This window comes from Ceratotherium simum, chromosome Y (assembly GCF_057802395.1).
Source record: "Ceratotherium simum simum isolate JZ-2026a chromosome Y, ASM5780239v1, whole genome shotgun sequence".
Classification (NCBI taxonomy): Eukaryota; Metazoa; Chordata; class Mammalia; order Perissodactyla; family Rhinocerotidae; genus Ceratotherium; species Ceratotherium simum.
The window spans coordinates 7,213,063-7,225,216 of record NC_141941.1 but is presented as its reverse complement, the minus strand read 5'-3'; the positions used below and the strand labels follow the sequence as shown (position 1 = coordinate 7,225,216).

The 12,154-nt window shown below is 41.0% G+C and overlaps 1 protein-coding gene across 11 annotated transcripts in view; it reads right to left on the bottom strand.

Moving 5' to 3' along the window:
• LOC101399607 (transducin beta like 1 X-linked) overlaps positions 1-12,154 on the bottom strand; it is a 223,322-nt gene that overhangs the window by 12,883 nt on the left and 198,285 nt on the right. For 10 of the 11 annotated variants that reach the window (XM_087427861.1, XM_087427863.1, XM_087427864.1 and 7 more), the window contains 2 exons: positions 9,004-9,153; positions 1,371-1,431 (listed from right to left, as the gene is read on the bottom strand). In XM_087427861.1, the coding sequence (XP_087283987.1) occupies positions 1,371-1,431; positions 9,004-9,153 (211 nt within the window). The remainder of the gene's footprint in view (positions 1-1,370; positions 1,432-9,003; positions 9,154-12,154) is intronic. The other variant, XM_087427869.1, reaches the window with a different exon arrangement.

Below are 12,154 nucleotides of genomic sequence, written 5' to 3'. Positions count from 1 at the left end.
CTTCAAAGCACCGGGGTGTACACTGCAACCTCCTGGGTCTCCCTCGATGTGTGAGCTGCCTCCATCAGAGAAGTCACTGCTAAGATACCAAGCAGAATAAGAGACCTTGGTGTCTATGCATTTGACACAGTCCTACCTCATCGGGACCTCTGACTCATAGTCTGATCCCTGGAGGACCCATGTCCCTGCTTGGAGCCCTCCCTGGGCACCAGGATGGGCTGTGCCATCTCGGGCAGTCCTCGGGGTCAGCCCTTCCATTCAGACCATCACCAGGTACCCCAAACTTGCCATCAGGAAAGACACGCTGATCCCTTCCTGAAAAACACCTCAGGGACATCTGATATAATAGTAAACGTTCACCCCATACATTTAGTGATTCCTCCAAATTGGAACTTCTGTCAACTTTAAGCCAGTTTCTTCTGATAGTCTATTAATTCAGGGGGTGGTCATCTGTCTGTGTCTTAAGTTAAGAGGCCACATCTAACAACAGGACTGAGTTACACAGAACGTGAACTAACAGGTGGGAATCTGGAAAACCGAATCTCTATACCCTGGCTTCCCATGTGGTCCGGTATGGCCCCAACACATAAAGGGACGTGGCTAGGTCTCAAGCAGTGGCCACAGTTTCACGCAGCAAAGACTCACCATGGACACTTTGCACGCATCTGGGAATTTGGACGTCTGGAGGGTTCCCACCATTCCCTAACTGATAAGAATGGTGTTTGTGCAAACAATGTGGGTCATGCCAAACCCCGCGTTCGCTCTGGGAGTCTGGAATTTTGGTACATGCCAGGCAGAGGGTGCCTACGACATCAGTCTCAAATGGAAAACCCTGGGCACTGAGTCTCTGATGGGTTTCCCTGGTAGGGGACCCTTCACATGTGTGGGAATCCACTTGTTTCTGGGAAATTCAGCGTGTCCTGTGTGACTCCACTGGGAGAGGACCCTTGAGAGCTCTAGATATCGCCCCGTGCTCAAAAATCTCCCTTTGTATCCTTTTGCTGCAATCAGTCTCAGCTGTGAGGACATCCATATGCTGAGTTCTCTGAGTCCTCGCAGCAAATCGCCAAATCTGAGCATGGTCTCAGGGATACTCAATGCAAGACCCCTCTTGAAGAGACAGCCAGAGAAAGGAGCCCACGCTGGTTCTGTGGTGGGTTCACCGTCGTGTTATTAAACTTTTGAGCAGGTGGGTGTTGAGGGCATCTGTATCTTACAAATCTTAAGAGCAGTACTTGCCATGAAATGGGTTTCCCTCCTACCAGCTAAATTCCATGGACTTCTTCCTGCAAACATTCACGATTACATGAATGGACATTTCGTAAGACTCTGAATTATTATTTTGGAATTACAAAAAAACACAAACTCACCAGAATGAAATGGAAATTGTTGTTTGGCTTCTCCTGTGTGGGCGTCCCAAATTATTGTTGTCTGTGCTCCGCAAACAAAAAAAAAAGTTAGTAACTATTCTCCTCGCAAAGTTTTCTCTAGAAAAATTTATAGTACAGGAAAAGGCAGCAAGCCCCTCTTCCTTCTAAACCAGGACTGTCCAACAGAGATAGAATGTGAGCCACATAGGAAATTTTTAATGTTCTAGTAAGCACACTAAAAAAAAAGAAACCAGTAAAACTAATTTTAACAATATACTTTTTATTGGTGTCATAATAGTTTATAACATTGTGAAATTTTAATTGCACATTATTGTTTGTCAGTTACCATAAAAATGCAACCCTTCACCCCTTGTGCCCACCTCCTACCCCTTATCCCCTTGGTAACCACCAAACTGTTCTCTCTGTCCGTGTGTTAATCTTCTACATGAGTGAAATCATGTGGTGTTTGTCTTTCTCTGTCGGGCTTATTTCATTTAACATAATACCCTCCAGGTCCATCCACGTTGTTGCAAATGGGATGATTTTGTCTTTTTTTATGGCTGAGTAGTATTCCATTGTATATATATACACCACATCTTCTTTACCCATTCATCAGTTGAGGGACACTTGGGTTGCTTCCACTTCTTGGCTATCGTGAATAATGCTGCGATGAACATAGGGGTACATAAGCCTCTGGGTTGTTGATTTCAGGATCTCTGGAAAAACAGCCAGTAGTGGGATAGCTGGATCATAAGGTATTTCTATTTTTAATTTTTTGAGGAATCTCCATACTGTTTTCATAGAGGCTGCACGAGTTTGCATTCCCACCAGCAGTATATGAGGATTCCCTTTTCTCCACATCCTCTCCAACATTTGTGATTTTTTGTCTTGGTGATTACAGCCATTCTAACGGGTGTCAGGCGGTATCTCATTGTAGTTTTGATTTGCATTTCCCTGATGATTAGTGATGCTGCATATCTTTTCATGTGCCTATTGGCCAGCTGTATATGTTCCTTGGAAAAAATGTCTGTTCATATCCTCTGCCCATTTTATGATCGAGTTATTTTTTTGTTGTTCAGTTGTGTGAGTTCTTTATATATTGTGAAGATTAACCCCTTGTCAGATGTGCAATTTGCAAATACTTTTTCCCAGTTGGCAAGCTGTCTATTCATTTTGATCCTGGTTTCATTTGCCTTGCAGAAGCTCTTTAATCTGATGAAGTTCCACTTGTTTCTTTTTTGTTTCCCTTGTCCATGTAGACATGGAATTCAAAAAGATCCCTCTATGACCAATGTCAAAGAGTGTACTGCCTATATTTTCTCCCAGGAGTTTTATAGCTTCAGGTCTTACCTTCAAGTCTTTGATCCATTTTGAGTTAATTTTCACGTATGGTGAAAGAAGATGGTCTACTTTCATTCTTTTGCATGTGGCTGGCCAGTTTTCCCAACATCATTTATTGAAGAGACTTTCGTTTCTCCACTGTACGTTCTTAGCTCCTCTGTCAAAGATTAGCTGTCTGTAGATGTCTGGTTTTATTTCTGGGCTTTCAATTCTGCTCCATGGATGTGTGGGTCTGTTTTTGTACCAGTACCATGCTGTTTTAATTATTATAGCTTTGTAGTATATTTTAAAGTCAGCGACTGTATGCCTCCAGCTTTGTTTCTTTTTTCTCAGGATTGCTTTAGCTATTGGGGGTCTTTTGTTGCCCCATACGAATTTCAGTTTTCTTTGTTCTATTTCCATGAAGAATGTCATTGGGATTCTGATTGGGATTGCACTGAATCTGTAGATTGCTTTAAGTAGTATGGGCATTTTAACTGTGTTTATTCTTCCAATCCATGTGCATGGGATGTCTTTCCATTTCTTTATGTCATCATCGATTTCTTTCAATAATGTCTTATAGTTTTCACTGTATAGGTCTTTAACCTCTTTAGGGTTAAATTTATTCCTAGATATTTTATTCTTTTTGTTGCAATTGTAAATGGGATTTTGTATTCCTGAGTGCTCTTTCTGTTAGTTTGTTATTAGAGTATTGAAATGCAACTGATTTTTGTAAGTTGATTTTGTACCCTGCAACTTCACTGTAGTTGTTGATTATTTCTAATAGAAAACCCTAAAGAATCCATTGGAAAACTATGTATAAAATCATGTGATCTGCAGAGAGTTTCACTTCTTCATTGCCTATTTGGATCCCTTTTATTCCTTTTTCTTGCCTCATTGTTCTGGCCAGAACCTCCAGTACTATGTTGAATAAGAGTGGCAAGAGTGGGCACCCTTGTCTTGTTCCTGTTCTCAGAGGAATGGCTTTCAGTTTTTCCCGAGTACGATGTTGGCTGTGGGTTTGTCATATATGGCCTTCATTATGTTGAGGTACTTTCCTTCTATACCCATTTTATTGAGAGTTTTTTTTATCATAAATGGATGCTGTCTCTTGTCAAATGCCTTCTCTGCATCTATTGAGATGATCATGTGGTTTTTATTCCTCATTCTGTTAATGTGGTGTATCACATTGATTGATTTTGCAGATGTTGAACCATTCTTGTGTCCCTGGTATAAATCCCACTTGATCACGGTGTATGATCTTTTTAATGTATTGCTTGTGTTCAGTGTGCCAACATTTTGTTGAAGATTTTTGCACCTATGATCATCAGCGATATAGGCCTATAATTTTCCTTCTTTGTATCATCCTTGTCTGGCTCTGGTATCAGGGTGATGTTGGCCTTGGAGAATGTATTAGGAAGTGTTCCATCTTCCTCTATTTTTTGGAATAGTTTGAGGAGGACAGGTATTAAATCTTCTTTGAATGTTTGGTAAAATTCTCCCGAGAAGCCATCCAGTCCTGGACTTTCATTTTTGGGGAGGTTTTTGATTACTGTTTCAATCTCTTTACTTGTGATTGGTCTATTCAGATTCTCTATTTCTTCTTGATTCAGTTTTGGGAGGTTGTATGAGTCTAAGAATTTATCCATTTCTTCTAGATCGTCCAATTTGTTGGAATATAGTTTTTCATAGTATTCTCTTATAATCCTTTGTATTTCTGTGTTATCTGTTGTAATTTCTCCTCTTTCATTTCTAATTTTACTCATTTGAGCCTTCTCTCTTTTTTTCTTAGTGAGTCTGGCTAAGAGTTTATCAATTTTGTTTATCATCTCAAAGAACCAGCTCTGTTTCATTGATCCTTTCTATTTTCTTTTTTTAACTTCAATTTCATTTATTTCTGCTCTAATTTTTATTATTTCCCTCCTTTTGCTGACTTTGTGCTTTGTTTGTTCTTTTTCTAATTCTGTTAGTAGTAGTTTAAGGTTGCTTATTTGGACTTTTTCTTGTTTGTTAAGGTGGGCCTGTATTGCTATGAGTTTCCCTCTCAGGACTACTGCTGCATGCCATATGAGTTGGTATGGTGTATTTTCATTTTCATTTGTCTCCAGATATTTTTTGATTTCTCCTTTAACTTCCTCAATGATCCACTCGCTGTTAGTAGCATGTTGTTTAGTCTCCACATCTTTGTCACTTTCCCAGTTTTTTCCATGTAGTTGATTTCTAGTTTCATAGGATTATGGTCAGAAAAGATGCTTGTTATGATTTCAATCTTCTTAAATTTATTGAGGCTTGCCTTATTTCCGAACATATGGTCTATCCTTGAGAATGTTCCATGCATGCTTGAGAAGAATGTGTAGTGTGCTGTTTTTTGATGGTGTGCTCTGTATATGTCTACTAAGTCTGTCTCACCTAGTTTTTTAAGTCCACTATTTCCTTATTGACTTTTTGTCTGGATGATTTATCCATTGATGTAAGTGGGGTGTTAAGATCCCCACTATTACTGTGTTCTTGTTAATATCTCCTTTTAGGTTTGTTAATAGTTGCTTTAGGTACTTTGGTACTCCTGTGTTGGGTGCATATGTATTTATAACTGATATGTCTTCTTTGTGGAGTGTCCCTTTTATCATTATATATTGCCCCTCTTTGTCTCTCATTGTCTGTTTTATCTTGAAGTCTACTTTGTCTGATATGAGTATGGCAACACCTGCTCTCTTTTGTTTGCCATTAGCTTGGAGTATTGTCTTCCATCCTTTCACTCTGAGCCGGTGTTTTTCTTTAGACCTGAAATGTGTTTCCTGGAGGAAGCATATTGTTGGGTCTTGCTTTTCAATACATCCCACCACTCTGTGTCTTTTGATTGGAGAATTCAATCCATTTACATATAGAGTGATTATTGATGATATATGAGGGCTTGATGCTGGTATTTTTTTTGCTCATTTTCCGGTTCTTTTGCATTTCCTTTGTTTCTCGTCCCTTGTGTTTTGGAGTACCAATTCAGTTTGGTATTCTGTATGATGACTCTTTTATTTTCTCTTTATTTATCATATGTGACTCTGTTCTGATTATCTGTTGAGTGGTTACCTTGAGGTTTGTATAAAAAATCTCATGGATGAGATAGTCCATTATCTGAGGACTTCTCATTTCCTTAGACTGAGTCGATTCAATCCCTTGCCTCTTCCCCTTCTAAGTTATTATTGTCCCAACTTATTCCACCTTGTCTTGTGAGTTTGTGTTTAAAGTGATGAGGTTATATTTATTTTTGATGTTTTCCTTCCCTTAATCTTTGATGTTATAATTAAGTGTTTGCTAACCTATTCTGATAGAGAGCTGCAATTTATCTGATTTTGTCTACCAATTTTCCTCCTTACTCAAAGCTTTGTATCCCCTTTCTCTTTTTTTTTCAGGCGTGAGGTCCTTCTTGAGCATTTCTTGTAGTGGGGGTCTTGTGGCAATAACTCCCTCAGCTTTTATTTATCTGGTATAGTTATTATTTCTCCATCATATCTGAAGGATATTTTGTGCTGGATAGAGTATTCTTGGCTGGAAGTTTTTGTCTTCCAGAATTTTGAATATATCATTCTACTCTCTCCTAGCCTGTAAATTTTCTGCCAAGAAATTGACTGAACGCCTGACTGGAATTCCTTTGTATGTTATTTTATTTTTTTATTTTTTTGTCTTGCTGTCCTTAATACTTTTCCTTTGTCATTGACTTTTGCCAGCTTTACTATTATATGCCTTGGAGAGGTTCTTTTTTTGTTGATATATTTATATCTATTGACTTCATTCACTTGTATTTCCAGCTCCGTCCCCAGGTTTGGGAAGTTCTCAGCTAATATTTCTTTGAAGAAGCTGTCTGCTCCTTTTTCCCTCTCTTCTCCCTCTGGAATACCTATAATCCGTATGTTGCATTTGACAAGTGAGTCACATATTTCTCGGAGAATTTCTTGATTTCTTTTTAGTCTTACTTCTCTCTTCTCCATCTGAAGCATTTCTGTATTGCTATCCTCAATATTGCTAATTCTTTCCTACATATTTTCATCTCTGTTCTTTAAAGATTCGAGATTTTTCTTTATCTCCTCCATGGTGTTTTTCATCTCCAAGATTTCTGATTGGTTTTTCTTTATAGTTTCAATCTCTTTCGTGAAAAAGCTCCTGATTTCATTGAATTGTCTATTTGTTATTTTCTTGTAATTTACTGAGCTTTTTTATGACAGCTACTTTGAATTCTCTGTTGTTCAGGTTATAAATTTCTGTGCCTTCAGGACTGGTTTCTGGGTGCTTGTCATTTTCCTACTGGTCTGGAGATTTAATTTATTTTTGCATAGTGCTTGAGGGTGTGGGCTTATTCTTCCTCATTCTGAAAATATCTGGTCACAGCTTCCAGCTGCCACCACACGGCAGGGGTCAAGAGCTGTGTATTCTGAGCCCACAGCAATCCGCGGGCGCTTTGGGCAACTGGCTGAGCTGAAGTGTGAGCTAAAGCACAACTGAGGCTGAAGCGCTCTTTATCATGGACTTTTTTTTTTTAAAGATTTTATTTATTTATTTTCCCCCCAAAGCCCCAGTAGATAGTTGTATGTCATAGGCGCACATCCTTCTAGTTGCTGTATGTGGGACGCGGCCTCAGCATGGCCGGAGAAGCGGTACGTCGGTGCGCACCCGGGATCCGAACCCCGGGCCGCCAGCCGCGGAGCGCGCGCACTTAACCGCTAAGCCACGGGGCCGGCCCTATCATGGACTTTTGCCAGCTTTACTACTATATGCCGTGGAGAGGGTCCTTTCACGTTGGTAGATTTAGGAGATCTATTGATTTCACTCACTTGCATTTCCAGCTCCTTCTCCAGGTTTCGGAAGTTCTCAGCTAATATTTCTTTGAAGAAGCTCTCTGCTCCTTTTTCCCTCTCTTCTCCTTCTGGAATACCTATAATCCTTATGTTGCATTTGGTAATTGACTCGGATATTTCTCAGAGAATTTCTTCATTTCTTTTTGGTCTTACTTCTCTTTCTCCTCCTCCATCTGGAGTATTTCTGCATTCCTATCCTCAATGATGGCAATTATTTCCTCCATATTGTCAGCTCTGTTCTTTAAAGATTCCAGATTTTTCTTTATCTCCTCTATCGTGTTTGTCATCTCTAACAGTCCTGATCGGTTTTTCATGTAGAAAAGAGATTGTAGCAATCTCTTTCATGTAGAAGTTCCTGACTTCATTGAATTGTCTTATCTGTATTTTCTTGTAGTTTGTTGAGCTTTTTTATGATAGCTATTTTTAATTCTGTTGCTTAGGTTATAAATTTCTGTGTCTTCAGGACTGATTTCTGAGTGCTTGTCATTTTCCTTCTGGTCTGGAGATTTAATACATTTCCTCATACTGCTTGAAGGCATGGGCTTAGTTTTCCTCATTCTGAAAATATCTGGTTGCAGCTTCCACCTGCTGCCACTGGGGGAGGTCAAGAGCTGTGTATTCTGAGCCCACCACCATCTGCAGGTGCTCTGGCCAGCTGGTTGTGCTGGTGCTCCGGGTCGGGGGGGAGGGGATCTTTCTTTCACCTACCCGATCCCAGGGGCTTCTCGCTCTTTCCTTGCTATCTGCTCTCTTGGGGTGCTAGCTTGATGAAGGCACCCCCACAACCGTTCAGTTCCCTTCATATGGGAATTTCCCAGAGGCTGTGAGAGACCTTGGAGAGCGACGGTTTTCTTGTGGAGAGCAGGGGTTCTTTCTTCGCCTGCCCAATCCTGGAGGCTTCTCGTTCTTCCCTCGCTATCTGCTCTCCTGGGGTGCTAGCTTCATGAAGACACCTCCACAAAAGTTCAGCCCCCTCCGTATGGGAATTTCCCACAGGCTGTGAGAGAACTTGGAGAGTGATGGTGTTCCCGCAGAGGGCCGCCCCTCTCTCTCTGAGAGCCGCGCGGTCCTGGTCCCAGGTTTGCTATTGTTGGGGAAGGAGAGGAGTTCTCCTTACCTCCTTCCACTTCTTTGGGGGTACCAGCACCTCCACCTTCAGATGTAAGGCTGTGTGAGTCACTCACACGTCCTTTGTGTTGTGTGAACGTCCTCTGTTGGTATATGAATGTCCTTTTTGTTGTATCTTAGAGGGGGAGGGTCTAAGGGGGAAGGTTCAGTCTGCCACGATGCTGATGTCACTCCGTGGATGACTTGACAGTCGCATATTCTCATATAATCATCAGCCTTTTTACCTTTATGTAATGTTCAAAAAAGGAACGCGCAAAGACAAGGCCAAATTCTCAGATGACAGATTCTTTTGCACAGGAAAAGCAGAAGAGGCCCCTAAACCAACCTTCCCCCGTACTCACACGATCACGATGGGGTCGCCAGGTGCGTGAGAACCGGCGGGCGCGGGGCCTGAGCAACGTGCCTCGAACAGCAGAAATTCCTTTCCTTCTGTCCTTTACCGCCCTCCGTGCATCCCAGGGCCCTCCCTTCACGCTGGCATGACCAAGGACCTTAACAATATATTTTATTTCACTCCACTATGGCCAAAATATTATCGTTTCAACATGTAATCAATATATAAATATTAATGAGATATTTGGCATTCTCTTTTTCATCTAGGTCTTTGGAATCCAGCGTGAGTTTTACAGGTAACCATCTAGGAGACCACATTTTATGAACTCAACAGCCATACGTGCTGGGGGCTACTCCACCAGACACAGCAGCCATAACTGATACTTGGAAAACTACCAAAATTGGTGGGGAGTCCCCCTCATCCCCAAACATGGAAAACTGTTGAAAAACCTGGAACACAGCATATCTAAACATCTTTCTGTCACTTTTCCAAACGAAGAGCTGCAGAAACTGGCCTTTCTGAAAATTCCCCTGACCATCACTCCATGAATTGGGAATACTAGGTACAGCAGAGAAATTGAATTACCAAGGGGTGAGGCTCCGATTTACTGGTCTATAAGTAACAGGAAAAAAATGATTTCTGTCCCAGAAAACAGAGTAAATCATGAATTCTTATGGACTTACTGATGTTGGGAAGACACTTAGGGAAGCAGCTAGAGGCAGCTCAGTGAATACCACTGGAATTAAGTCTTAATCAACTGAAATTTCCAACTTAATTGGAACCTATCCACCTCCCTGTCAACGATAATAAAGATTTGGCTTTAAGAAGAACTGGTTATATTGTTGTGTTGATTGTAGAAATTTTCAGAGGAAATATTCAGAGCAGTGAATATCTTTGAAACTTGGTTCTCCATGTTTTGGGTCAACTCTAGACCAATTAACATTTGTTTGTTTGTTTGGTGGAGTATAACTTTTCTTAATTTAGCCACTCACAAACAAACCTGGCACTGCGGAGAATATATAAACTCTTTCACCATTCTGATAGAATATCACACACTACATCAGTAATCGTAACACATTCTGCTTGCTAATGTTTACATTAAATATACACCGGACAAAACAAAACAATAATTACACAAAAGCTTTTAAGAATGTGAAATATACTTTAGCCACTTTGGGTTAAGCATGCACTGAGGGTCAATGCCAGTATCTCTGTAAATTACATTTCCTCCCTGGGTATTACTTGACAACATTCTTATTATTCTTGCCATGGTTGACTAATAATGGCAGATAGTGACCCAAAGACTAACAGAATTCCAAATGTGCATTTTCACTGAGCATACGGCTCATCACCTGGTAGAGTCAAAATTGACAAACAGGTAGAAAATCAGAAATGAATTTAAAACAGAGCCCCTGGGGAAGAAGGAGGTGAGGATGCGAAGAACTCTTTAGAATTCTGTGCCAGTCGAAGTGCAGTAATGACTGGCAACCCAAGGCCTGAGGTCCAAGTCCACCTCCACTTTATGACAGTGTGCCCCTAGCAAGTTAGTAAAGCCTGTGAAACGAGATTCATCTTACCAGGGCCTGCCTCCCATCCTGGGAGCATCAAATGGACCACCACATGTAGTAAAGTGCTTGTTAAAGGTTAGCAATCATTTACACAAGTCATTTTAATAATGCAGTCAGCAGTACTGATGACCAGCCACATACATGACAAAGTGCTGTGTGTGTGTGATATTTGAATGAGAACGTCTCGGGGAAACTCTAGTGGTAGTTCCATGAGAACACTTTTAAGTGTGTCAACCACAACAGCTCAGCTTTTTTCATATTAGACATTAGGCTGCTGAGTTTGAACAAAGGGTTTATCAGCTTAAAAGAGAGAAAGATAAAGAATGAACAATGCATTGACCCAAAGGGTTATACTCTAGTGTAGGGGTCAGAAAACTTTTCAAGGGCCAGCTCATAAATATTTTAGGCTTTGAGGGCCATTCGGTCTCTGTCGCAACTAAGTCAACTAGTTGTAGCACGAAAGCAGTCATGGACAATTCTAAACAAATGGGTGTGGTTGAGTGCCAATAAAATTTTATTTACAGAAACAAGTGATGGGTCAGACTGGGCCCATGGGCTGTAGTTTGCTAAATGCAACTAGGACTTCTCCAAGAGTGCGACGAGGTTTACAGGTGTCTTTGATTTTATACTAATTTTTAGAACGTGAATGAACAGAAAACAGTCACTTGCTAAGGTTTTCAGATTATCCTGAAGCCGTTATGAAAACGTAAAGCCTTTTGGAGACCAAAGCCAAGTATAGCATTCAGGCATGTTTTCTAGTCGTAGAAATACAAACTGATGTGAAAACATGCCCTTTCCCCCTTCTTCTTCATTTCTTGCTAATACTTCTTTTCCAAAGCAATGACTTAGAATTCCTACTGAGTCTCAGGACTGGCACCACCATTCCTACCACGTTATCTGGGGATCGTGATTCCTGTCACTCAAAAACTGGGGAAACTGAAACCCAGAGAGGCTGAGACAGGCTGGATTCATCAGACTCAGAGCCGGGATGCTGCCTGCATCTCCCGACTCGTTACCTGGTGCTCCTTCCCCCAGTGATGGGAGCTAGATGGACCAGGGTGTTCACAACCACTCAGAGATGGCACCATCACGTCCACCTGGCAGATCCATCCAGGGACAAAGTCTGTAAACTCTACATCTGCCCCACAGGCTGTTAGGAGCATGCACCCTTGTACGTGTGCCTACTCTACTCCTGCTCTCAGAGCAATATGCAGTCTACGATGGGAAGTAACAACCCATCAAATGAGGAAAACAGAAGACTGGTGAGAAAAAACAATCTGTACTTCTAAAATCACTGAGGGGGTGAAAGTTTATGCACAGTACACCCCACACCTGTTTGCGTCTTAGGCACTAGCAAAACGCAATTTGGAGGTTTCCTCTTTCTGTCACTGAACAATGTGCCTTAAAATAAATAGGGGAAGCTTTGCACAAAGGTCTGTAGAACAGTTTAATATATTAAGAGATGACATGCTATAAATTATCAGTGAGATCAAAACCACGAAAATAAACAAAATCTCAACAAGTTCTTTTGATTTCTTAAGGGGAAGCAGAAAGTCTCAGAATTCAAAGAAACCACGATGTTATCCAGAG